The sequence below is a fragment of the Chrysemys picta genome, chromosome 6 (assembly GCF_011386835.1).
Source record: "Chrysemys picta bellii isolate R12L10 chromosome 6, ASM1138683v2, whole genome shotgun sequence".
Lineage (NCBI taxonomy): Eukaryota > Metazoa > Chordata > Testudines > Emydidae > Chrysemys > Chrysemys picta.
Genome location: NC_088796.1, coordinates 40,461,875 through 40,489,817, shown reverse-complemented (window position 1 = coordinate 40,489,817; position 27,943 = coordinate 40,461,875). Strand labels below are relative to the sequence as shown.

General features: G+C 42.8%; 2 protein-coding genes across 6 annotated transcripts in view; one reads left to right on the top strand and one right to left on the bottom strand.

Moving 5' to 3' along the window:
* The window catches only part of CWC27 (CWC27 spliceosome associated cyclophilin), a 212,634-nt gene extending 194,114 nt beyond the window's left edge, over positions 1-18,520 (bottom strand). For all 5 annotated transcript variants that reach the window (XM_065599035.1, XM_065599036.1, XM_065599038.1 and 2 more), the window contains exons 1-6: positions 18,379-18,520; positions 11,599-11,695; positions 7,044-7,156; positions 2,336-2,479; positions 1,498-1,596; positions 1,155-1,258 (exon numbers count right to left, since the gene is read on the bottom strand). In XM_065599035.1, the coding sequence (XP_065455107.1) occupies positions 1,155-1,258; positions 1,498-1,596; positions 2,336-2,479; positions 7,044-7,156; positions 11,599-11,695; positions 18,379-18,420 (599 nt within the window). In that variant the 5' untranslated portion in view covers positions 18,421-18,520. The remainder of the gene's footprint in view (positions 1-1,154; positions 1,259-1,497; positions 1,597-2,335; positions 2,480-7,043; positions 7,157-11,598; positions 11,696-18,378) is intronic.
* A 202-nt stretch (positions 18,521-18,722) lies between these two features.
* SREK1IP1 (SREK1 interacting protein 1) overlaps positions 18,723-27,943 on the top strand; it is a 32,658-nt gene continuing 23,437 nt past the window's right edge. Inside the window, exon 1 of the mRNA XM_065599042.1 lies at positions 18,723-18,854. Coding sequence (XP_065455114.1) covers positions 18,842-18,854 — 13 coding nt within the window. The 5' untranslated portion in view covers positions 18,723-18,841. The remainder of the gene's footprint in view (positions 18,855-27,943) is intronic.

The following is a 27,943-nucleotide window of genomic DNA, read 5'->3' as shown; positions in this document are numbered from 1 at the left end:
TAACAGGCCACAGACCTTTTTTAATACCCACCATCCAAACCCTGCACTGAATACAAAACTATTAATTTTCTCTTCGATGTTGATATGGTACTCCTACTGTAGTATCTTAGTGCTTCACAAATATTAATGAATTTATCAATACACAATTCTATGAGATTAGGTGATGGTATTATCCCATTTTACAGTTGGGGAACCAAGGCAAAAAGATATTAAGGCTAAAATTGTCAAAAAAGTGTCCACTAATTTTGGGTGCTAAACTTGAGACGCTGAAGGACTGATCTTTCCAGAGTACCTAGCATTTTTATAGCACTTTATATATTCAAAACACATCTCCCAAACTTCAGTTGCAGATGTGAGTACTCTACACTTCTGCAAATTTGACACCAAATGTCTCCCACTTGACATCCAGAAAATAAGAAACACATAATTAGTGGCCAATTATGAATATTTTAGTTTAAATGACTTTCCCAACATCACAAAGGAACTGTGTGGCAGAGGCAGGGATAGAATCCAATTCTCCAGAATGGAATTCAATTTCCTTGACCATAAAACCATTTTGCTTGCAATCCCTTCCCTTATTAACTATACGCTTTCCTATTCCTGCACCAAATATGGAGTCCTACAGAAAACTTTGTCACTCACGAGAGTATTGATTCATTCTGAGAACATAATCAGTCTGATGCACAGAATGAAGTGACAGTGTCTTGGACAAAGTAGTATATAATAATGAAACCAGAGACTGTATCATGATGCATACATACTAGGGGCCCATATTAAGGTTGCAAATGCACCCTTTATTCTGGCATTTCTTAATTTATAACTGCTTCACTTTGCAACTTTACTATTCTTTAAACAGTTTTTTTTTTAACTGTAATTTGGCATATATAATGCTGAAATCTTATACCTGCAACTGTATGTAAACAATCTTTTTACCAACTATAATATTCAGCATTAAGAAATAAAGGAAAAGGGACAAATTGCTTAAACTATTAACACAGTTTTTATGCACTCCCATCTTGAAAAAAATCAGGTACCACATTTACTATACAAGGTACTATACAAGGGCACTAGCATATCATAGAACAAGACTGAAATAATTTTATAATTAGAGCTATATAAAATTAAAGAAAAGCCCACGTATGAAGTATAATTACTTTGTGCCTTTGGATTTTGACTTTTTTACTTCTTCCCCTGGTTTGTCCTTTTTCAGCTTTTTATTTGTTCTTGGAATGATGTCATCAAAAGGATTAAACAAAACCTAAGGAAAAAGTTAAATATTTGTATAAAAAATATTTAATAAGCATTTTGCTGTCATTTAGAATGCTTACGTCTTTAAAAAATAAGATTTGTTTTAAAAAATACACTATTTTGAAATTTATTTTTTCAGCAATAATATATAACCCACTCAGATAAATTAATGCCAGTACATCCTACTAGAATATAATTGTTTGAAGACAAAGAAAAAAAATAGAATATTTTAATTAACTGCATACATACCTCACTACTTTTTATTTTGTGTGGATTGAGTGGTCTTTCTTCTTTGTCAATTTCTACTTCAGTCAGTCGTAACATATTGTATATGGTATCCCCAGTAATCTAGCAAATTCACAAAAGTTTTTTTAAAGTTAGTTATTTCAAAGCCTATCAATTTTCAGATTGCTTGTGAATTATTCTGCAAAATTTAAGGAAATAGTTATGCAAATAATTTTGAATATATGAAAGAGGGATATCTAAATTTAGATTACATATGGCTACAGATATTTTAAATGCAACAAGACTCTCGTCTTTAGCAACCCGATTCTGTGTTTAAGAACTATTTAACTGCCACAAAAGTTAGTGATGGGAGCTGTGAATTGAAAATAAAACTAAAAAAATTCTGTAGACTACAGAGCTAACCTACTTGACAATTTCCACATTTCCTTGAAACCATCATCATTTTATTGCTTTCATTTGTTTGGGTTGCTCTTGAATAATGATATTCTAATTGTATTTCTAAATTAATATTTTATTAACAGTAGAAAAACAGTGTATATGCAACATTCGGCACTTTTAATTTTATTAGATTACTCTGAAAAAGTGTATCGTAAAGGTTCAATTTAGTAGAAAAGCAATGGAAAATTAACTATTAAGGGAAACTACCAATTGAGATCAATGTCAGGCATGGAGACAGACAAAAACAGAGATGTTCTTAAACACTAAAATAACTTTGAAAGTAGCAAAAATGCATTTGAGCTGTGTGAAGTACTAAGATAATACGAAAACATTCTCTGAATTTAGAACTACATTTAATTGTCTCTGTCAAAACCATTATTCAAGTCATAACTCTATAGCGAACCTTTCCAAAAATGGTGTGCTTGTTGTTAAGTTCATCTGCACGGCCCAGGGTAAAGAAAAACTGACTGCCATTATCATGAGCTCCAGCATTTGCCATAGCAACCAGTCCTCTTCGATTAAAACGCAATCGTGAGTGGAATTCATCCTTCAAAGTAAAAAGGAAGATGGTTTAGTATAGAGATCGATATTCTGTTATGTGAAGTACTAACTTTACAGAACCAGGGAGACCCTGACTATACACAAAGATCCTGGAAATGTAAAGATGGTGCAAAAATAGGTGCTTGTGATTTACATAAGTGCACATAGAACTAGCATTACAAAAAGAAAAACTAAGCACACACAAGCAGGCAAACTTCCCCAATACTAAGAACAGTCTGAAAGAAGAAAACCCTGTATTTAAAGCCTTCTGTGACAACTGCTTCTCAGGTCATTTCTTGTGAGAGAAATCATTTTGGGTCCTCAAAATTATAGAGAGAATAGAATATCAGATTCAAACCATCAATCCTGGTAGAAGGAAAATGAGACCACTCATCCCCCTCTCACATTTCAATGTGGGCTCTGCATAAGCTAGGGGCCCACCCACACATGACTCACTACATGATCATGATTTACAGATGCACCCTAAGACCAAGGGTAGGGAAGGGGTATGAAGCTACTGTTTTTTGTGACCGAGTCTTATAAGGCTGAACTGGGAGACAGGAATGGATCTGTGTGCAACTACAAGGGTGGCAGAAGCACTGGGACCCTGCAAAGGGGCTATTTTTCTTCTATTTGCGTGATCATGTAGAGGGCTCCACTTATGGACTGGGAAGCCGTGGCTCAAAAGTCCCCAAAGTCCTAGGAGGGCCTTGCTGGACAGCCCACGGGCCTGGCATCCGAGTTACAGTCCAGCGTTGCCCAGTTCTCTCTGGGTTTTCCCAGCCAAATAGGAGGAGGGGAAGATAGGGGACCCGGGCCCTCCCTCTCAACCAGGTCTAGGCCAGGGACCAAAGGGAAAGGTGCAAGGATGTCTAAGTCCCCTCTCGCTGATACACCAGACCAGCTTCCCCTGGGCTACTTCCTACCTCCCCAATCTGGGGCATGGTTACAGCACTCTGCCCCTCCCTAGCAGAGAGTTCCCAATCAGCCTCAACAACCTAAATAGTCAAATGGGTACTTCCCAGCTCACTTCTCAATGTCCAGTTATTCTCCCTTCTAGGGGAGAGAAGGGTCAAACCCCTGGCTTCCCAGTTGGGTCTTACCCACAGTCCAGACCTTTGGACCACTCTGTCCCAGAGGTTGGAAACTGGCTTCCTCTCTCCAGACAGCCTTGCCTTCAATCTCCCTCCACAGCTGCTTGACTGTCAGAGTCCCCTTTTAAGTAGGTTCTCTATTTGGAGCATGCTCTGCAGCTGCAGAGGGGCAGGGTCCTCTTGCCGGGACTGGTCCCTCACTACCTTAGCCTTTGTGTGGTCTGTAAACCCCATCACAGACCAGAATGGGAAGAAATCACTACCACATGGAGATCTGTCCAATAATGTGGCTGCATTGTTGAACTACCACAGAGGCATCTCAGTAACAATATCCTGCTCAGCCCTGATTCCATGTGGTAGCCCTTGTTGGACACAAAGCTTGAAACTCACTTTATGCAACTGAATCATTTCCAAAAAAATACTGTATGCAGAGTTAGCACGCAAAAAATTTATTAACTTGGAAAAAAAAAAAAGTCTGGCCAACTGATCACATGTGTTCCCTGTTTAGTAGTAAAAATCTATTTGTTCATGCAATCAAGAAGAGAAACTATCTCCTTTGAAGCCTGAGGTTAGAAAAGAACTGGAGTCCTGGGTTTAAAAGAGCAATGCAGGTTTACACATAGATTCATAGATTCTAGAACTGGAAGGGACCTCGAGAGGCCATCGAGTCCAGTCCCCTGCCCGCATGGCAGGACCAAATACTGTCTAGACCATCTTTGATAGACATTTATCTAACCTACTCTTAAATATCTCCAGAGATGGAGATTCCACAATCTCCCTAGGCAATTTATTCCAGTGTTTAACCACCCTGACAGTTAGGAACTTTTTCCTAATGTCCAACCTAAACCTCCCTTGCCACAGTTTAAGCCCATTGCTTCTTGTTCTATCCTTAGAGGCTAAGGTTAACAAATTTTCTCCCTCCTCCTTATGACACCCTTTTAGATACCTGAAAACTGCTATCATGTCCCCTCTGTCTTCTCTTTTCCAAACTAAACAAACCCAATTCTTTCAGCCTTCCTTCATAGGTCATGTTCTCTAGACCTTTAATCATTCTTGTTGCTCTTCTCTGGACCCTCTTCAATTTCTCCACATCTTTCTTGAAATGTGGTGCCCAGAACGGGACACAATACTCCAGCTGAGGCCTAACCAGAGCAGAGTAGAGCGGAAGAATGACTTCTCGTGTCTTGCTCACAACACACCTGCTAATCCATCCCAGAATCACGTTTGCTTTTTTTGCAACAGCATCACACTGTTGACTCATTTAGCTTGTTGTCCACTATAACCCCTAGATCCCTTTCTGCCGTACTCCTTCCTAGACAGTCTCTTCCCATTCTGTATGTGTGAAACTGATTGTTCCTTCCTAAGTGGAGCACTTTGCATTTGTCTTTGTTAAACTTCATCCTGTTTAACTCAGACCATTTCTCCAATTTGTCCAGATCATTTTGAATTATGACCCTGTCCTCCAAAGTAGTTACAATCCCTCCCAGTTTGGTATCATCCGCAAACTTAATAAGCATACTTTCTATGCCAATATCTAAGTCGTTAATGAAGATATTGAACAGAGCCGGTCCCAAAACAGACCCCTGCGGAACCCCACTTGTTATGCCTTTCCAGCAGGACTGGCAAACATTAATAACAACTCTCTGAGTACGGTTATCCAGCCAGTTATGCACCCACCTTATAGTAGCCCCATCTAAATTGTATTTGCCTAGTTTATCGATAAGAATATCATGCGAGACAGTGTCAAATGCCTTACAAAGTCTAGGTATACCACACCCACAGCTTCTCCCTTATCCACAAGTCTCGTTATCCTATCAAAGAAAGCTATCAAATTAGTTTGACACGATTTGTTCTTTACAAATCCATGCTATTCCTTATCACCTTGCCACCTTCCAAGTGTTTGCAGATGATTTCCTTAATTACTTGCTCCATTATCTTCCCTGGCACAGAAGTTAAACTAACTGGTCTGTAGTTTCCTGGGTTGTTTTTATTTACCTTTTTGTAGATGGGCACTATATTTGCCCTTTTCCAGTCTTCTGGAATCTCTCTCGTCTCCCATGATTTTCCAAAGATAATAGCTAGAGGCTCAGATACCTCCTCTATTAGCTCCTTGAGTATTCTAGGATGCATTTCATCAGGCCCTGGTGACTTGCAGGCATCTAACTTTTCTAAGTGATTTTTAATTTGTTCTTTTGTTATTTTATCTGCTAAACCTACCCCCTTCCCATTAGCATTCACTATGTTAGGCATTCCTTCAGACTTCTCGGTGAAGACCGAAACAAAGAAGTCATTAAGCATCTCTGCCATTTCCAAGTTTCCTGTTACTGTTTCTCCCTCTTCACTGAGCAGTGGGCCTACCCTATCTTTGGTCTTCCTCTTGCTTCTAATGTATTGAGGGCCTTGCCTATAAACATTCCTCGTGATAAAATAATTGAACATATAGCATTAATCACTTCAGTGTTGTCTAACAGATCACAAAATCATACAACAAAACCTCTCTCTGGCACAATTTCATATATCTAGAGCACCCTCTGTTTCAATGCAATGCTTAAGCGAGATAAAAACAGAAGAACATCTACAAAGGGGAAGTCTGTTTTTAAAGGTACCTTCTAACATATGAAGAATATGAATATTAAGAGACCGGGTGTCAAATTTGAGAAATATACTAAACTACACTGAAGAGTTACACATGCCCAACTTGGTCTAGCCTCAGTGTGGGGGCAATGGACTAGAAGACCTCTTGCGATCCCTTCCAGGCCTATATTTCTATGATTTCTAACTTGTGTGTGAAAACACCCCAGTGAACATATGTTTAAGACAGGGCTGTTCATGGACCTGTAAACATTAGATCTAAACTTGCACGAGTATAAGAGCATTTCTGTATCTAAGTTTGGCACGTGCAAATATCTGTTCATACTTTTGAATATTTGCTGCTGCCAGAATACTAGTATGACAAGTGTTGGAAAGCATTATTCAGTAACTGCAATCTGGGCAAGAGAAGATGAAGATATTTGAAAGCTGCTGACTCGCCTTTTATTGTAATATTCCACACAAGTTTACCTGGTGCTTTCTGATCTCTTTTTGCTCTACTGAATACCTAGTAGGAACAACATTGAAATCACTTCAGTGATATTTTTACATTTAATTAACTCACCCAATTTTACCCTTATTTCACCCTTTTGATTCCTCTTTTCTTCATGTCCTCTTACTGTACCCTATTTTCACTTTTCCTCATGCAGTTTTTGCTAATAGGCTAACACATTGTATTAGTACCCTGGGTACAATACAGACAGATTTTGGAACTGTGCATGCAAAAATGCACATGCAAAAATGGAGACACAAGATGTGCAAGCAATCACTGTACAAGAGAAAAGATTAATTTATTATGTGAGCTTTGTTTTAGCAATCTCTCCTATTAGTAAAGTCACTTGCAAATGAATATACAGTAATTAAAAAACAAGCTATACAGACACCTACCTTGAAGGGGAGCCCGTAGATCGACTCTCCACCTGATCCAGTACCAGTGGGATCTCCCCCTTGCACTATAAAATCAGGCACAACTCTGTGAAATATTGTGTTGTCATAATAACCTGCAAAGAAAAAGAATATTTACTACAGATATTTTTAAATTATTCTAAAAGTACACTTATAGTGTAAGCAATGTGGCCTTGTGGCTACAACACTAGAGTGGGACTCAGGGAACCTATTTCTGGCTCTACAACTAGCCTGCTGGGTAAGTCACTTTGCTGCCCTGTGTCTCAGTTTCTCCCATCTGATAATAGTGATACTGACCACATTTATAAAGTGCTTTGAGATCTAAGGGTAGGTATTATTATTATGTGTACAGAAGTTAGAACTTGAGCTTTGACTCAGAGACTGGTATTTTGTTGATTTTCAACTTCTGTTTCAATTTTCAATGTTAAAATATTCCATTTATATGAAATGGGAAGTACCAAAAGATGTGTGATCAGGTAAACATCTTAAAATTTTCAAGACAACGGTGTCAAAATTAAACACACTAATATACAATACAGAACAGTTTGCTGTTTTGCAGTACACTTGAAGGCATTGCATGTCACTGAAAGGATAATATTGGTAGATAAAAGCTAGAAATAAAAGAAGCCATCTCCCAGATAGTCTTAATAGAACCGGTTCTCCTGTCCCATATAACTCCTTTTACCAAGGACTTTGCGTTATTATTGACGAAGATCAACATAAAAGGAGAATTAAGTCCAATGTGTCTGTGTTTATTCTACAGTATCTCCTTATTTTTTAGACTTCTGCTCTAATATAATCATCAGGAGCTTAAAATAGTAGGAATGTTCTAGCACTATATTTCCACCAATCACCACATAATCAAAGTTGTGGGGTAATTCTTAATTTCCTAACCTGAAGATTAGTTTATGTGGATTAATGGAGCTAAAATCTACATACAAGCTATATCAATAAATGTGAGAAAAAATAAACTGCCTACTCCACATTATTTGTCACAAGGCTGGGTTTTTCCATGCAAATATTTTCTTATTGTCAGTTATCAAGTGTTCAAGAAAATAAGTATAACACCACTATCACATAAGTGACCGGAAATAAAGACAGCTGTGTTAAAAAAAATAAAACAAGAACATGAGAAGGCATGTTGCCAATATTGCTAAATTAACGGCCACCCTGCCGTAATAGATCAGCTGTTAAGAGTATAAAAATTCTTAAATTGACAGAATAGGGCTCTACTCTCCTCCTTTCATTCATTTCTTCCCTCTCTATGGCCAAAGCTTTCCATATGCATCTTTAATTTAGTATGGCCAAACAATGGTATTGGATACACGCCAACACTGACAAGTATTCATCAGTTTCACCTTATATGGTGCTCCAATCAGACTCTGAAATACTGAGTCTATTGTGCTTCTTGGTTTTATTATAGGGAAATCAAAACAGCTTCTGGGAGGTGAAAATTTAACTCTGCTTGACATATGTAGCAAGTCAATTAAAGAAATATGATATTTTAAGACAATGGATGACTTACAAATTTTATACTGTAGACAGAGATATTTCCATTTAAAATACTCCAAGTTCAAGAAGTCTTCACATATTTCAAACATTTTTTCACCATATTGGTAATGTTATTATTCTGACTACTGAAAACAAACTTTACTCTCTCTCTAATAATCTCATATAAAACATGAACTTTTGCTCCCTTCCCAGTAAGCCTCATAATTATGACATAGTTATACACTATTCCAGCACTGTGTGTGTTTAGGATAGTGTTGTAAACTGGGTGCCATAAATCAGATATTCAAATTAATTATCAGTGTAAAATTGTTACTTCGTAGCATTTGGCCAATTTATGTTTCTTGAGAAGTCCCGCTCATTATTTATATTTTAGCAGTGCTCAAAGGCCCCATTGTTCAAGGTGCTGAAGAAATAAATAGGAAGACAGTTGTTGCCTTAAAGAGATAAATTCAAAACAAACAAACAATAGGAGGTCCAGGGAGAGGAGGGGGAAGGAAGATGAAAAACCTAATAAAATCATGCAGCAACATGGGCTAGCTATAAGGGTACAACTTGATGATTCCAAAACATTTAGAAGGTGGGTTGTTGTTTTTTCCCAAAAATTTAAAAAAACAAAAACTATCCTCGTCTGCCCCTGAACCTAAATATTCTTATATATAGACTGGTTGTCAGTCTAAAAGATAGCTTAAACAGAAGTTATGGACTTGATGCAGAAATCACTAGGTGAGGTTCCTTCTCTTGTGTTAATGAAGAAGTCAAATTAGATTATCATAATGGTCCCGCTGGCCTTAAAAACGATTAATCTAACTATCAATAATTGCTTATTTTCTTGTAAGCATCACAGCACTGGTGGGTCTTAAAAGGAGAATTGTATTTGCCTTTCAGATGATTTCAAGGAAGGCATTCCATCTATAAAGAGCAGTATGGAAGAACACCTGGAGGCATTTGTAGGACTAACTAGTATCCATAGCTGGCATAATTAGCAAAGCATATTGGAGCAACACAATGAGATGAGTGGATAACTAAGGAGGAACAGATTTATTTAGGCACATGAAGAAACTGACAAGAAAACTGAACTTGATGCCTGGAGAAAGGTAGGTCTATGGAGGGTTTCCTTGGGGAGGAGAACATATATAAATCATAGGAAGGGAATGAAGCCAGAAACATAGGAGATGCCTGGGAGTAAATCAAGATGGGATGTGATTCAGACGTGGACAAGAGCTTTTGATGTCTAGACAGTGTTGAAGGGTCAGATAGGAAGCCATGGAGGAAGAAGTGGAAGGATTTGGACAAAGCATAAATATGGGGATGAGGGAATCAAAAATAACTTTTGGGTTGCAGACCTGACAAGGAGGATAAAGATGGTGTTAATCGTGACAGATGAAAGCACTGTGCTCCTTGAGCTAAACCAAAGACCCATGAAAAAGAATGTCAATCTCTGAAGCACAGACAAAGACAAAGACATTACCTTTTTCATGGGTCACTGCCTTAACTCATGGAGCACAGTGCTCTTCTTAGTGCTCGGAGCATCAACAAACGTGGAATTCACTGCTATAATAGTCTCATCTGGGCATGGTTTCATGAGGGATTGGTTTCTCCTTGGCCCATGGTTTAGGCCTCTAGATACAGTCCTCCATCCAGGGGAGTACTGTGTCCAGAAAACAGCGACTGAAAAGGACTTCAAGATCATGGTGGATAACCAAACAATCATGAGCTCCCACTGCAATGCAGCTGTTAAGAAGATTCAAGCGATCTTTGTCTATATAAACAGGGGATTATCAAGTAGGAGTTGGTGTTACCTCCGCATATGGCATTAGTGAGATCATTACTAGAGTACTGAGTCCAGTTCTGGTGTCTATGTTTCAAAAACAATATTGACAAATTGGAAAGAGCTCAGAAAACAGCTACAAGAATGATTTGAGGTCTGAAAAATTTGCCTTACAACTAGAAAGGTACGAAGCTCAATCCATTCAGATTATCCAAGAGAAGACTGAGAGGTGACTTGATCATCATCTATAAGTACCTACAAGGGAAGAAGATTTCCAACAGTAGAAAGCTCTTTAATTTAGGAGACAGACAATGACATAATGAGATCCAATGGCTGGAAGTGGAAACTAGACAAATTCAGACTCAAAAAAATATATATTTAGGGTAACTGACCATTGGAACAACTTACCAAGGGATGTAGTGGAATCTCTATCACTTGAAGACTTTATACCAGGACTGAATGACTTTCAAACAGATATGTTCTAGCTCTACAAGAAATGATGGGCTTGATTTATGCTGGAGGCACAAGACAGGAGTGAAAATCTCCTGAAAAGAGGATATCTTCAAGAAATGGTACACATCAGAAGGGGTCTTGAGGTACCTTACCCTTAAAAGATACATACATACATACATAGTGGCACCAGCTGGAGATACTGTGTAGCTACGAGCGCCTTCATCCTCCCATGGTGTGGTTTTCCCAAGGCAGATCCTTTAATTCCCAAACCCCATTTCTTTTATCTGGATTACAGTGCTCCCACCACTCTGAAATGGCAGTACAATGAAGTATTAAAAATTCCCAAATGTTTTTGAAAGAAAACAGGAAGCCATAAGCAGGGAAAGGAAGGTGATGCACAAAGTAATTTTTCAGACTTCCTTGGACTCCTTGGCTATCATTTCATGAGTTTACTGAAGAACATAGTTACATGTTACAAAATACCCATAAAGTAAGTCCTCCTAAGTCTCTCATGTATTGTAGTTCAGTAATAACCTGATATCTATTGGATTTGAGAAACATATTTAAAATGCTTTTTAAAATTCTTTGTCTAAGGTCTCTTTCGATAGCTTTGAAAAACATTGCATTTCTCAACGCTTCTAGTTTTCCCACACACTGGTAACTATATCTTAATGTCAATTCCCGTGGACATTAGTGTAATATTCCTCTGATTCCTGTTTTATGAAAAAGCATAATATGTAAGAAGTCACCAATACTGTACATTGAATAATATTAACAACAACTACTGTCCAACTCAATCATTACCTTCCATACAAAGCTGGATGAAATTTCTGCATGCTTTTGGTGCTTCTTTTGACCATAGCTCGATGTCAATATCTCCAGCTGTTGTTTTCAGTAAAACCTATAAAAATATATGAAAATATACTATTTAGTTTTATTGCACTTAAACATTTACAGGTGAAGTCTCTGATCAAATAATACAGTCAAGAGTAAAAAAAAATTCTTCATACAATTTTAGGAATGCAAGAACAAAATTAGGAAGTTGGTCTGGTTTTCAGTGGCAGGTTTTGTAATGTACTAGATGTCAACTGTCCTACAGTTTGTCTGATACATAAGATACAACTCAAAGAATAGTTTTCATAAAACTTTATTGCCAATGGTCCACTGTGTGACATTGGGAAAGTTTCTTCTCCTCTCTGTATTTATTTATTTTCCCACTTTTGTTTATCTTGTCCATTTAGGCCCAGATCCTGCAAACACTTATGTATTTGCTTAACTTTACTACCAGAGGTGTAGTATAGAGATTCATGGGGACAGGGGGAGGAGGTGCAGGGCCACATGGGGATGTGTAGAGTGGATGTCTGAGTGGGGCTAGGGGTCAGCCAGGGTCTGCATGGGGGAAGCTCCCCAACCATCCATTCCCCCGCCTCCCGCCCACCCTCCCAAAAAAAATGGTTTCCATACCTTTCCCACCCATACCTAACCACCCTCCAAGTTCATACTTAGGCTCCTTCCCAGCAATTTACTTCCTCTCCCTCAGCTCCTCCATTACCCCTGACTCCCCCAAGCCTTTGCACTGCTTCTGAGGGGAGTGGGAAATATGGTTCAGTATTGTAGTTTAAATGAATTATTATTCAGAGTTCTGTATTAATATGCCTAGTAAGGAATCTATTTGTCAAAAAACATTTCCTAAATCTTTTTTGTTGTCTGTATTGTTATAGACATACTTGCTGACAGGTATTTTGAAATAAATGACCAAAAATAATTGAAACTGGTGTACTTGTTATTTTGACAAATAAAATATGCAGAATTTTAAAATATTAGTGCATACATTTTAATTTTTTGGTGCAGAATCCCCCCAGGAGTACAAAATGGACTACATTTGTGCAATGAAAGGGTCAGGATGTTTTCTGTCTTTCTAATTCTAAAGTTTCATGCTTTAATTTCTGTTCAAACTTGAGGTTTTTTTAATTTCAGCATTCGATTTTGGCACAGTTTTTACTACACAATAAATTTATATTTTTTAAAAACAAACATCTTTATTAGTTCGTAACTCATATGGCAGAAGGTATAGCAGTACTCAAAACACACTACTTGTAGCTGTATAGTATCACAAAACTCACAGGTTCAGTAAAACACACAGTGTAATCATTATATACATACAGCAAGCACCTAATAATTCACAGGTTCACCAAAAGACATGGTGTAATATTTATAAATGTATAACTAGCTTATAGAATTCCTAAAAGCCCCCAAAACCTCAGGGCCAGAGCACACTCTAGTACAGCACATTACTGTAGCTAGCCATTAACATGTAGCTCCATGTTCAGCTCTGTAATTGCCTTTGTGTCTGGCTGCTCCACGCCAGAGGTAGTTTTTCCCCCATTTGCAGATATTATGCAAGACACAACAGGCAGCTATAACCATTGGAATATTATTCTCACTGAGATGCAATTTTATGCCAGCATCCCTTCAATCTACAAAAAGCACATTCAATGGTCATTCTGCATCTGTTGTGCTGATAGCTGAATCTTTCGTTGGTGCTGTCGAGGTGGCTGGCGTATGGCTTCATGAGCTGTGGAACAAGGGATAGGCTGGGTCCCCCAGAATCACTATTGACATTTTATTATTGCAAATGGTAATCTTACAGTCAGGAAAGAATGCCCCTGCTTGCAGCTTTCTGAACAGTCCTGTTCTTAAAGATGCAACCATCATGCACTTCTCCCCCCCCACACACTTCCCCCACCCACATTGATGTCAGTGAAGCGTACCTAGTGATCTGCTTGCAAGGTGAGCTGGTACCAATATAGGGATGTGTGTGCTGTTTGTCACCCCATCACAGCTTGGGAGCCCCACTGCTGCAAATCCACGCACTATGTCCTGCATATTACACTGCTCTACAGCTAAAATGCTTCTGAAATAAATGTAGTCAAACTTTACTAATTCTGGGTCACTGAGAACGAAAATGATGCTTAAAATTGTTGATTGGCTCTAGTTTTCAAGATATGCTATTGGGTCAGTATATATGACCCTTGACTTGGGAATGGCGGAGGATAAGTGAGTTATAAAGGGAAGGGATCTCAATTTAAACCAGAAATGACTAAAATACATCTTTGACTGGATCTATGAATAAATCTGACTGGGTTTGGACAGTACTTGCTTTTTAGGCAAAACAATGAATGATGCAATCTGAAGCTGGTATTGCGTCATACATGATATGAATTGCAGCATGTTATTCCTAGGAGTCATGGATGATGCAATCATAACGAAGCTTACATCACTCTGCTGAACAAATTGCCCTATATCAGCTCTAGAAATCATACAGTGTCGTGCTCTCTTATTTGTCAGTGTTTGATTTTGCAAAGGGACACATTTCTCTTTAGCCAAAGTGAGCAGAGATGCCTCGTACTTGTGTGAACAGTGCAGATAACTTCTGCTATGTTTGTGGTGAAGTGACTTTTGCATCACAAAAGCGCAGTATAACCACTATGGTTAAGAAAGCCTATCACCTTTATTTTGGCTGCAAAATTGGAGATCAGGACAAGAGGTGGGCCCCACACAACATATGCTGCAACACTTGTGCAACAAATCTTCGCCAGTGGTTGAACAGGAAAAGGAAATCTATGCCTTTTGCAGTGCCAATGATTTGGAGAGAGCCAACAGATCATACCAGCAATTGTTACTTCTGCATGGTGCCTCCAGTTGGGAAAGGTGTATCAAAGAAGATAAAGTGGACTGTGCATTATCCAAACATTCCATCAGCTATATGCCCAGTACCCCACGGAGAAGGACTGCCGGTTCCTGATGCACCAGAATCTTTCTCACTTGAGTCAGACGAGGAAGAGGATGAAACTTCTGGTCCTGAACCATCAACGTCACAGGATCCACATTTTCTCCCATCCTCCTCCTCTGAACCACACCTCATAACACAAGGTGAACTGAATGACCTTGTCAGGGATTTGGAACTACCCAAGAGTAAGGCAGAGCTGTTGGGCTCCAGACTACAGCAGTGGAATCTCCTGGCAGGTGATGTTAGGGTTTCCATGTTCCGTGACCGTCAAAAGGATCTTGTCCCATTCTTCTTCATGGACGGTGATCTTGTAGCCTGCAACAACATCGATGGTGTGATGGCAGCCCTCAACATCGTTCACGATCCAGATGAGTGGAGACTGTTCATTGATTCATTGAAGAAGAGTCTTAAAGCTGTTTTACTGCATAATGGCAATGTTTTGCCATCAATTCCAGTTGGTCATGCAGTCCATATGAAGGAAACCTATGACAACATGAAACAACTTTTGAGGTGCATAAACTATGACCAACATCAGTGGCAGCTTTGTGGCGATTTGAAGGTTGTTGCTCTCTTGCTTGGTCTGCAGACTGGATACACAAAGTACTGCTGTTTTCTCTGTGAATGGGATAGTCATGCAAGAGATTCCCACGACATCAAGAAAGATTGGCCACTCCGACAGTCATTGGAGCCTGTGAGGAAAAGTGTTCAGCATCCACCACTTGTAGAATCAAGGAAGATTTTATTACCACCCTTACACATCAAGCTGGGTCTGATGAAGAACTTTGTCAAGGCCATTGACAAAACACAAGCAGCTTTCAAGTACCTCCGTGGAAAATTTCCAAGGTTAAGTGAAGCTAAGATAAAGGAAGGTGTCTTTGTTGGTCCTCAGATTCGTCAACTTCTTCGAGATGATGCAATTGACAATGCACTGCGTGGCAAGGAAAAGACGGCATGGAAAGCCTTCCAGTTAGTGGCAATAAATTTTCTCGGAAACAAGGCAGACAACTACAGGTCGTTGGTGGAAAACCTCCTCAAGGCATACAAAAGCCTTGGTTGCAACATGTCACTAAAGATACATTTTTTGCACTCTCATCTAGATTTTTTCCACCGAACTGCGGAGCAGTGAGCGACGAGCATGGCGAGCGATTTCACCAGGAAATTGCAACAATGGAGAAACGCTATCAGGGCAAATGGAGCCCATCAATGCTTGAAGACTATTGCTGGACAGTGACAAGAGATGCTCCATTTAATGAATACAAGAGACAAGCCAAGAAGCGCCGAGTAGACACTGAATAGCACTAAACTATGTACATAATAGTTTTTTGCCTTTTGTTTCATAATAAATTTTATTTATATAACCCTTTTGCTGATTTTTAAAGTGTTACATAAACAGGACAGCTGAAATATTATCATGTAAAGCAACCATAAACACATGAAAAGACCTAGGTTTACAATTTATGATTAAAACTCTACTATCTACACAATATACATAGACATCAAATGTAAAAACTTAAATATCTTAGAAACAGTAGCCAGTTGTTTTAATTGTCATATTTGAATTCAGCACATCAAAATACATAATAAATAGCACATTTTATCTCTGAAGCAGACGACTTCTCAAAAATTGTAGACCAGTGTTACTGAGTGCGCCGGCCGGGAAGGCCTCCGGCCGGGAAGCACCACCGCCTGTACAGCAGAATAAGATTAATGGCCCCACATACTTGCATGACAACAGTCCCCGCTGTGGATTTTCCAAATCCAAAATGATTTCCCACTGACCGGTAGCAATCTGACATCACAAGCTTCCACAGTGGAATTGCCACTCACTTCTCAGCTGCCAGCGAAGCTCTCATTCTGGTGTTCCTTTACTGGCAAGCTGGAGTGAGCTTGGCAAATAGATCCAAGAAGGCGGCCTTTTGCATCTGAAAGTTGTGCAGCCACTGCTCGTTGTCCCAAACCTGCCCTATGATGTGATCTCACCTATGTGAGCCTGAGAAATGAGCACTGACGCAGTGCTACATCAATAACCTTGAATTGTTTTTTGCTATGACTCTCAGGAGTCTCTCCTCAAAGAAATCATCATGTCCCCCGTTGTTGCAGTACTTCCTGCAGCTCTACTATTACTAGAGGATTGCGCGTTCTGTATTTGTAATTTTCATGACAATAGCACAGAGCTCTGCAGGCTCCATGCTTCTGTCAGAGATTTTTTTTTCCCCCGATTTTAGAAAACCTTTAATTATGTATTCACAACATAGTCTGTAATGGCTCTGATGGAACTGTTTGCATTAAGAAGGACTGAGTAAATATCTATTCTTTAGTAGTAGTAAAAACAAAAAAACCTACAGAATGTCCTAGCATCAAAATATGTTAAAATACCCAAAAATGTCTAATGTAAAAATTACAACAGATATTCAGAAATGCAATAAAAAATGATGCAGTCTAACCATCCACAGCTCCAGCCATTTCCCCAAGATATATATTGTGACAGGGTCAGGCCAGTTGGCTACAGGAGAGTGATCCTATTGGGATCCAGGAAGTGGGCAGGCTAAAGGATCCCCCCAGCCTAAGTGGGAGGCCACAGGACCTGGAGACCAAAAAATTACAGGTGACAACTAATAAAAGAACAGGGATAGGAGTGTGGTCAAAGGGTCAAACGAAGTGAACCAGACGGGGACACCGAGCAGAGAACCCCGGACAGCGCCCAATGCTCCCTGAAGGCGTCAATTTTTTTTTGCAGGCAGCTATAAGTGCCATGCAGGTTTGTGGGTTTTAAAAAAATAGCATAAGAATTATGGGATAGGGATGACATTACGGGATGGAGAAAGTTTAAATTAGATTAAATCTCAGGTAAAACTTCATAGCCAGAAGAACAATAGGACAATAGAACAGACTGGCTCAGGAGGTTTTGGAAGCTCCTTCACTGGAGATTTTCAAAAGGAGGCTGGAGAGACATCTGTCTTGGCTGGTTTAACCACAACAAATCCTGCCTCTTGGCAAGGGGTTAGACTAGATGACCCTTGCAGTCCCTTCTAACCCTATTATTCTAAGTTGCATACTGGGAACTTGACTCATCTCCCAGAGATCACTGAGTGAGTAATTTCTATCCCACCACAGGAGAAAACTTCCCAAAAGAAGTGGTTCTCAACCAGGGCTCCAGGCCCTGCTGCAGGGCCGCAAGCAGGTTTCAGGGCTGGTCTGCCAAGCAGCGTTAGACTCGCTGGGGCCCAGGGCAAAAAGCTGAAGCGCCTCCGCATGGGGCTGAAGCCAAAGCCTGAACAACTTAGCTTTGCAGGGGCTTCTATGGCATGGGGCCCTAGGCAACTACCCTGTGTGCTACTCCCTAACGCTAGCCCTGGCTTTTATATGCAGAGAACCCATTGTTTTGGCACAAGTGGTCATAGAGTTTTTAGGGGGGTGGGGGAGGGGCTCAGAAAGAAACAGGTTGAGAACCCCTGCGCTAGACGGTAGCGGTTTGCAGACTGGGATACGCACCCTTGGTGCACGCACTTTGCATCGACCCAAGCACTCCTGGTGAACATGCGCAGCGCCGAAGCAAGCAGCCAAGCCTGCAGGTACAGGAGCTATACGCTGACGGAGGCTACTGTACGCCAATGTAACTTGCACCTGCCAAGAAGTGTAGCACAGGCACAGGGGTGCGGGAACAATTTGCATAACGGGGGTCCGGGTGATGGTCAGTGGAGCTCCTGGCTCCCTTCGCCTTTCCCAGCCTCACAGCTGGTCCCTTGCCCCATCCCACCTCACGCGTCCCCGGCGCGCCCGGGGCGGGGGCTCACCTTGCCGTTGGTCGGAGGCTCCTGGATGTAGATGTTGCTCATGCTGGCGGCGGGGCTGGGCTAGGGCTGAGGGGAGGGGGCGCCGCGAGGATGGACCCGGCTCCGCTTTCGCTCCAGTCCTGGCGCTGCGGAATCCCCGACTAGCCCCGCGAACCTCCCGCCATTTTGGACCCCGGGATCCGGCGCCGCGGCGCGGGGGGAGGCAGCCGGGCCGAGAGGCCGAGCGCGGAGCCGTAGCAAAAGCGCTGAGAAACCCGCCGCCTCCGTCGCGCCTCCTAATCCTGACACTGACCCGGCTCCTCCGCTCCGCCTCCTCCCCCCGTCACCGGGGTGATTTCACTCACCCCTCCTCGCCCTGTCTAATGGTGCGGCCCGGAGTGCGCCGCCCAAAGGCCTCCGGCCGGGAAGCGCCACCGCCTGTGTTCGACTCGGCGGGGGAAGACGCTGCAGGGCCTTTGGCTCCATGGCGCTGCCAGGTGAGAGGTCCGCCCTGGCGTGGGGGGAGCGGGCGCCCGAGGAGACCTTGAGACACCTGGCGCGGGAGGCGAGGAAGGGAGCCTGGCTGCCTGGGCCGTCGGCTTCCCGCATTGGCGGTGGGGGCACCCCACAGTGAAACATCCGGTCGCCCTTACTTGAAGGGGGCAGGACCCCTCCTGGGAGAGTGAGTAAAGAGCTTGGGGGGCAGGGGAGGGAAGAGTGCCCCCACAGACGAGATGGGAGATCAGACCAGGTGGGGCAACACAAAGTGAAGCTTTACAAGAGCCAGAAAGCGAGTGGGGACCGTGTATCAGCCTGGAGGGGAAGTGGCGACAAAACAAAACAGACTGAAGGAAAGAAACCCCGATTTCATGTTGTGGAAAAGTTGTTTTATATTGATATTTTAAGGCCAAAAGAGCTCATCATGATTATCTAGTCTGGCATGCACATTGCAGGCTACAGAATCTCACCCGCCCACTCCTGTACTAAAACCATAATCTGGCTACATTATTGAAGTCCTTGAATCATGATTTAAAGACTTCAAATTACAAAGAATCCATCACTTACAGTACTGTAACCCTACAAGTGACCTGAGCCCCATGCTGCAGAGGAAAGTGAAAATCCCCAGTCTGGCTTCTTTTTCATTGCAAATATGGCAATCCGTTAGCCCCTGAGCGTGTTCATGAAACACACTAGCTAGATACCTGGGGGGAAAATATGCTCCCCGTCTAATGACCAATCTTTGGCTGTTGGAGTAGCGATATTTGTTACTAAGAGTTGTAGATGGGCCACATGCCATTGTAGGCAATTTCATCATAGCATCCCCTCCATAAACTTATCATGCTCTGTCTTGAAACCAGTTAGGGGTTTTGCCCTCACTGCTTCCCTTGGAAGGGATTATTCCCCTCTATTCAACACTGGTGAGGCCACACCTGGAGTATTCTGTCCGGTTTTGGTCCCCCTCCCCTCCCCCCCCCCCCCCCACTACAGAAGGGATGTGGACAAATTGGAGAGAGTCCAGCGGAGGGCAACAAAAATGATTGGGGGCTGGGCACATGATTTACGAGGAGAGGCTGAGGGAACTGGGGTTATTTAGTCTGCAGAAGAGAAGAGTGAGGGTGAATTTGATAGCAGCCTTCAACTACCTGAAGGGGGGTGGGGGGTTCCATAGAGGATGGAGCTAGGCTGTTCTCAGTGATGGCAGATGACAGAACAAGAAGCAATTATCTCAAGTTGCAGTGCGGGAGGTCTAGGAAACTCTGTTTCACTAGGAGGGTGGTGAAGCACTGGAATGGGTTACCTAGGGAGATGGTGGAATCTCCAGCCTTAGAGGTTTTTAAGGCCTGGCTTGACAAAGCCTTGGCTGGGATGATTTAGTTGGTGTTGGTCCTGCTTTGAGTACGGGATTGGACTAGATGACCCCCTGAAGTCTCTTCCAACCCTAATATTCTATGATTCATTGATTCCAGAACCTCACTCTGATAGTTAGAAATCTTTGTTTAATTTCAAGCCTAAACTGGTTGATGAACAGATTACAGCCATTTGTTCTTGTGCCATCATTAGTCCCTAACTTAAATAGGTCTTCTCCCTTTTTATTCCTCTGATGTATTTGTAGAAAGCAGTCGTATTTCCCCTCAGCCTTCATTTGGTTAGGCTAAACAAGTCAAGCTCCTTAAGAGTATGTTTATGCAGCAAAGAAAATCCTGTAGTTAGTCCGTGCCAGCCGACTCAGGCAGCGAGGCTGTTTCGTTGCTGTGTCGGTTTCTGGACTCGGACCGGAGCCCGGACTCTAGAACCCTGCGGGGTGGGAGCGTCCCAGAGCTTGGGCACCAGTCCAAGCCCAGAAGTCCACACAGCAATGAAACAGCCCCAAGCCCCTTCTTCCCCCTCCTCCGTCCCCGAGCCCAAGTTGGCTGGCATGGGTAAGCCAGGGTTTTTTCTTTGCTATGTGGGCGTACCCTAAGTCTCCTCTTGGAAAGTATCAGAGGGGTAGCCGTGTTAGTCTGAATCTGTAAAAAGCAACAGAGGGTCCTGTGGCACCTTTGAGACTAACAGAAGTATTGGGAGCATAAGCTTTCGTGGGTAAGAACCTCACTTCTTCAGATGCAAGTAATGGAAATCTCCAGAGGCAGGTATAAATCAGTGTAGAGACAACGAGGTTAGTTCAATCAGGGAGGGTGAGGTGCTCTGCTAGCTAGTAGTAGGCTTCTGGGTACATGCTTGGTTCACCAAGCATTCTCAAAACTACGATACCCACACAAGGAAATAAAGAAACAAATCAACAGAGCCAGACATGTACCCAGAAGCCTACTGCTACAAGACAGGCCCAGAAGAGAAACCAACAGAACTCCTGTCAAGGCTGGATCCCCACTTTGAACTTTAGGGTACAAATGTAGGGGCCTGCATGAAAACTTCTAAGCTTAACTACCAGCTTAGTTCTGGTTCGGCTGCCACCATTTCAATGGATTCCGTTCCTGAGAAACCTTGAAAAACCTTCACCAAATCCCTGGTGAATACAAATCCAAACCCCTTGGATCTTAAAACAAGGAGAAATTAACCATTCCCCTCTTTCCTCCCACCAACTCCTGGTGAATCAAGATCCAAACCCCTTGGATCTTGAACAAGGAAAAATCAATCAGGTTCTTAAAAAGGTTTTTAATTAAAGAAAAAGGTAAAAATCATCTCTGTAAAATCAGTATGGAAATTAACCTTACAGGGTAATCAAACTTAAAGAGCTCAGAGGACTCCCCTCTAGTCTCAGGTTCAAAGTACAGCAAACAAAGATAAACACTCTGGTAAAAGGTACATTTACAAGTTGAGAAAAACAAAGGAAAACTAACACGCCTTGCCTGGCTATTTACTTACAAGTTTGAAATAGGAGAGACTTGTTTAGAAAGATGTGGAGAACCTGGATTGATGTCTGGTCCCTCTCAGTCCCGAGAACGAACACACTCCCAAACAAAGAACACAAACAACAGCCTTCTCCCCCAAGATTTGAAAGTATCTTGTCCCCTTATTGGTCCTTTAGGTCAGATGCCAGCCAGGTTACCTGAGCTTCTTAACCCTTTACAGGGAAAAGGATTTTGGAGTCTCTGGCCAGGAGGGGTTTTATAGTACTGTACACAGGACAGCTATTACCCTTCCCTTTATAGTTATGACACGCCCCCCAAATCACAGATAGTGTTGGATGTTCGGTTCCACACTGGCTGTGATTTCTTCCTGGAGTTCTAGGAGAAAACAGAGTTAATAAGACACATGTACCTTTAGACATACTACTGATTATATAAAAACTAACAATATGTTTCATTCCAAGAACAATTGTTAATCAGTTAACTCTGGGAAACTTTCCCGGGAGAGTGCATCAGCCACTTTGTTAGAAGCTCCCGAAATGTGTTGTATTTCAAAATCAAAATCTTGGAGAGCTAAACTCCACCGAAGAAGTTTTTTGTTATTTCCCTTGGCGGTATGAAGCCACTGTAGCGCAGCATGGTCTGTTTGTAGTTGGAAACGCCGTCCCCAAACATACGGGCGTAGCTTTTCCAGCGCGTACACAATGGCATAGCATTCCTTTTCGCTGATTGACCAATGGCTTTCCCTCTCAGACAGTTTCTTACTGAGAAATACGACAGGATGGAATTCTTGATCCGGTCCTTCCTGCATTAAAACTGCTCCCACGCCTCGCATCTGTGGTTACTTGGAACGGTTTGTCAAAGTCTGGGGCCCTTAGCACAGGGTCAGACATGAGTGTTGCCTTAAGCTGGTTAAAGGCCTTTTGACACTCATCAGTCCACCGAACTGCATTTGGCTGTTTCTTTTTGGTTAGGTCTGTCAGCGGGGCGGCGATTTGGCTGTAGTGGGGTACAAATCGCCTATAATATCCAGCCAAGCCTAAGAAGGATTGGACCTGTTTCTTAGACTTTGGAACCGGCCACTTTTGGATAGCATCCACTTTGGCCTGTAGGGGATTTATAGTTCCTTGACCCACCTGGTGCCCCAGGTAAATTACTCTGTTTTGGCCTATTTGACACTTTTTAGCCTTAACAGTTAGTCCTGCCTGCTGGATGCGCTCGAAAACTTTTTCCAGGTGCTTCAGGTGCTTTGCCCATGAATCAGAAAAAATGGCCACATCATCGAGGTAGGCAACTGCAGATTCTCCCAATCCCGCTAGGAGACCATCTACAAGTCTTTGGAAGGTGGCGGGTGCATTTCGCAACCCAAAAGGGAGTACATTGAATTCATACACCCCTGCCTGGGTGACGAAGGCTGACCTTTCCTTAGCGGGTTCATCTAGTGGTACTTGCCAGTACCCCTTGGTTAAGTCTAAAGTAGAGATGAATTGGGCATGTCCCAATTTCTCCAATAGCTCATCTGTGCGTCGCATTGGATAGTTGTCAGGACGAGTTACAGCATTTAGCTTACGGTAGTCCACGCAAAAGCGTGTTTCCCCATCTGGTTTGGGAACTAGAACCACTGGAGATGCCCATGCACTCTTAGAGGGGCGGATTATACCCATCTGTAGCATGTCCTGGATCTCCCTTTGAATAGCAGTTTTGGCATGAGGTGACTCCCGGTAGGGTGGGGTTCTAATAGGGTGAGCATTACCAGTGTCAATGGAGTGGTATGCCCGTTCGGTCCATCCGGGAGTGGCTGAGAAAATTGGTGCAAAGCTTGTGCACAGCTCCTTGATCTGCTGTCGCTGCAGACGTCCAAGGGTCGTGGAGAGGTTCACCTCTTCTACGCCACCATCCTTTTTTCCTTCGTAGTAGACACCTTCAGGCCACTCCGCGTCATCTGTTTCCTGGGCTGTAAACTGGCAAACGTTTAATTCTCTGGAATAAAAGGGCTTAAGAGAATTAACATGGTATACCTTAGGCTTTATGTTGGAGGTGGGGGAGGCTATGAGATAGTTAACAGCTCCTAGGCGCTCCTGGACCGTGAATGGTCCTTCCCACGACGCTTCCATTTTATGGGCCTGGAGCGCCTTTAAGACCATGACTTGGTCTCCTACTTTCAAGGACCGTTCTCTGGAATGTTTATCATACCAGGCCTTTTGCTCTTCCTGAGCATCCTTTAGGTTTTCTTTAGCAAGGGCTAAAGAATGTCGGAGGGTGTTTTGTAGGTTGCTTACAAAGTCTAGAATGTTAGTTCCTGGAGAAGGCGTAAACCCCTCCCATTGCTGCTTCACCAACTGTAATGGCCCCTTAACCTCACGGCCATACACAAGTTCAAATGGTGAAAACCCTAAACTGGGATGTGGTACAGCCCTGTAGGCAAAAAGCAACTGCTGCAACACGAGGTCCCAATCATTGGAGTGTTCATTTACAAATTTACGTATCATGGCCCCCAAAGTTCCATTAAACCTCTCCACCAGGCCATTGGTTTCATGGTGGTAAGGGGTGGCAACCAAGTGATTCACCCCATGAGCTTCCCACAGGTTTTCCATGGTCCCTGCCAGGAAATTAGTTCCCGAATCTGTAAGGATGTCGGAGGGCCAACCTACCCTGGCAAAAATGTCTGTTAATGCCTGGCACACACTTTTAGCCCTGGTGTTGCTTAAGGGTACTGCTTCCGGCCATCGGGTAGCAAAATCCATGAAAGTCAGTACGTACTGCTTTCCTCTGGGTGTCTTCTTTGGGAAAGGACCCAGAATATCCACAGCTACGCGCTGAAATGGGACCTCAATTATGGGTAGTGGCTGGAGAGGGGCTTTAACCTGGTCTTGGGGCTTTCCCACTCGTTGGCACACCTCACAAGACCGGACATATTTAGCAACGTCCTTGCCCATTCCCTCCCAGTGGAAGGACTTCCCCAACCGGTCTTTGGTTCTGTTCACCCCAGAATGGCCACTGGGATGATCATGGGCTAAGTTCAAGAGCTTTACCCGATACTTAGTGGGAACTACCAACTGTCTTTGAGGATGCCAGTCTTCCTGGTGCCCACCAGAAAGAGTCTCCTTGTATAAAAGTCCTTGTTCTACAACAAACCGGGATCGGTTAGAAGAGCTGAGAGACGGTGGGGTGCTCCGCGCCGCCGCCCAAGCTTTCTGAAGGCTGTCATCTGCTTCCTGCTCGGCCTGGAACTGTTCCCTTGATGCTGGAGACATCAGTTCCTCCTTGGACTGTGGACTGGGGCTTGGTCCCTCTGGAAGCGATGCAGGTGCTGGGGCTGTTTCCATTGACTGTGAACCGTTGTCCGCTGGTGCACTATGTGGTATTTCAGGCTCTGGCTGAGCCTCTTGTGTAGGGTTATCTGCTGCTTCTGCCAGTTCAGGCTCGCTGGTGCCCTCTGGCGTTGGAGTTGTAGACGGGTTTGCAAGCGCTGGACTCAGGGCTGGCAATGGTTCTGGTGCTGGTTGCGTTGCCAGTTCCGGTTCTGGGACTGGCTTTGGCTGGGTCTCTGGGATTGGATCCACTACGGCTGTTGCAGTCATTGGCAGGGGATCCAGTTCCACCACCTTTGTCTGGGTCTCCGGTAACACAGACGGGGCCCTGGTGGACGGCTTAGGAACAGGGATGGGGGTGAAAGCTTGCTTAGCCTTTGCTAGTTCCAGTTCATGCTTCCTTTCTTTTTCTCTCTCCTCCATCTCTTTTTCTTTCAGCTCCATAGTTCTCTTGTGAGCCTCCTCTTTGGCTTTTTTCAGCTCCATCTCTCTTTTATGGGCCTCCTTTTTGGCTTTTTCTTCTCTTGCTCTCTGCTTTGTCTTGAGTTTTGTTAATTGAAGCAGTCTCTGATGTTTTCTTTAATTTTCTTCTGCTTCTAGTTTGGCCAGTTCTATTTTTTAAGCTACTTTTTTGGTAGTCATTTTCCTGTTTTCTTGTGCTGGGTCACCCCCTCTGCAGTTGACTGAAACTGGGAAGCTCTCAGCTCTGGCTGCTGCTGAGTTAACAGAGACTTTCTAACTAGCTACTCCCGAGGATGTAAAAAGAAAAAAAAACACAATTCAGCTTGTAAATTCCTTTTACCAGTCATTTGCTAATTGAACCCTTCTCTTAACAAAGGACCTTGTTAAAAAAACTTAACACCTCTGCCTTCAGGCAAGGAGAGATAAGATATGCATCTATCTACTTCCAGCTCCGCTTTCCAAGCAGCTAGAAGGAAAAAAAAATCTCACTGGCTTTTGGGTTTAAAATGATCCCACCGCTCTACCACCATGTCAAGGCTGGATCCCCACTTTGAACTTTAGGGTACAAATGTAGGGGCCTGCATGAAAACTTCTAAGCTTAACTACCAGCTTAACTCTGGTTCGGCTGCCACCATTTCAATGGATTCCATTCCTGGGAAGCCTTGAAAAACCTTCACCAAATCCCTGGTGAATACAAATCCAAACCCCTTGGATCTTAAAACAAGGAGAAATTAACCATTCCCCCTCCTTCCTCCCACCAACTCCTGGTGAATCAAGATCCAAACCCCTTGGATCTTGAACAAGGAAAAATCAATCAGGTTCTTAAAAAGAAGGTTTTTAATTAAAGAAAAAGGTAAAAATCATCTCTGTAAAATCAGTATGGAAATTAACCTTACAGGGTAATCAAACTTAAAGAGCTCAGAGGACTCCCCTCTAGTCTCAGGTTCAAAGTACAGCAAACAAAGATAAACACTCTGGTAAAAGGTACATTTACAAGTTGAGAAAAACAAAGGAAAACTAACACGCCTTGTCTGGCTATTTACTTACAAGTTTGAAATAGGAGAGACTTGTTTAGAAAGATGTGGAGAACCTGGATTGATGTCTGGTCCCTCTCAGTCCCGAGAACGAACACACTCCCAAACAAAGAACACAAACAACAGCCTTCTCCCCCAAGATTTGAAAGTATCTTGTCCCCTTATTGGTCCTTTAGGTCAGATGCCAGCCAGGTTACCTGAGCTTCTTAACCCTTTACAGGGAAAAGGATTTTGGAGTCTCTGGCCAGGAGGGGTTTTATAGTACTGTACACAGGACAGCTATTACCCTTCCCTTTATAGTTATGACAACTCCACTGGCCATCACCTACAGTCCTCAGCTTAAACCTCTCCAACGCATCATCAGTGATCTACAACCCATCCTGGACAATGACCCCTCACTTTCACAGACCTTGGGAGGCAGGCCAGTCCTTGCCCACAGACAACCTGCCAACCTTAAGCATATTCTCACCAGCAACCACGCACCGCACCATAACAACTCTAACTCAGGAACCAACCCATGCAACAAACCTCAATGCCAACTCTGCCCACATATCTACACCAGCAACACCACCACAGGACCTAACCAGATCAGCTACAACATCACCGGCTCATTCACCTGCATGTCCACCAATGTTATATATGCCATCATATGCCAGCAATGCCCCTCTGCTATGTACATTGGCCAAACTGGACAGTCACTAGGCAAGAGGATAAATGGACACAAGTCAGATATCAGGAATGGCAATATACAAAAACCTGTAGGAGAACACTTCAACCTCCCTGGCCACACAACAGCAGATGTAAAGGTAGCCATCTTACAGCAAACAGGACCAGACTCCAAAGAGAAACTGCTGAGCTCCAGTTCATTTGCAAATTTGACACCATCAGATCAGGATTAAACAAAGACTGTGAATGGCTATCCATTCTACTACAGAAGCAGTTTCTCCTCCCTTGGTGTTCACACCTCAACTGCTAGCAGAGCACCTCACCCTCCCTGATTGAACTAACCTCGTTGTCTCCACACTGATTTATACCTGCCTCTGGAGATTTCCATTACTTGCATCTGAAGAAGTGAGGTTCTTGCCCACGAAAGCTTATGCTCCCAATACTTCTGTTAGTCTCAAAGGTGCCACAGGACCCTCTGTTGCTTTCTTGGAAAGTATGTTCTTCATTCCTCTGATCACCCTAGTAGCCTTTCTCTGCACCTGTTCCAGTTTGAATTCATCTTTCTTAAGTATTACAGATGAGGTCTCACCAGTGGTTTATAATATGGTAATAACATTTTCTTATATCTACTGTAAATACCTTACCTGATGCATCCTAGGATTGCATTAGCTTTTTTGAAGGCTGCATCACATTGGTGACTTATGGTCATTCTGTAACTGACCAAAACTCCAAGGTCTTTTTCCTCCTCTGTCATTTCCAACTGATA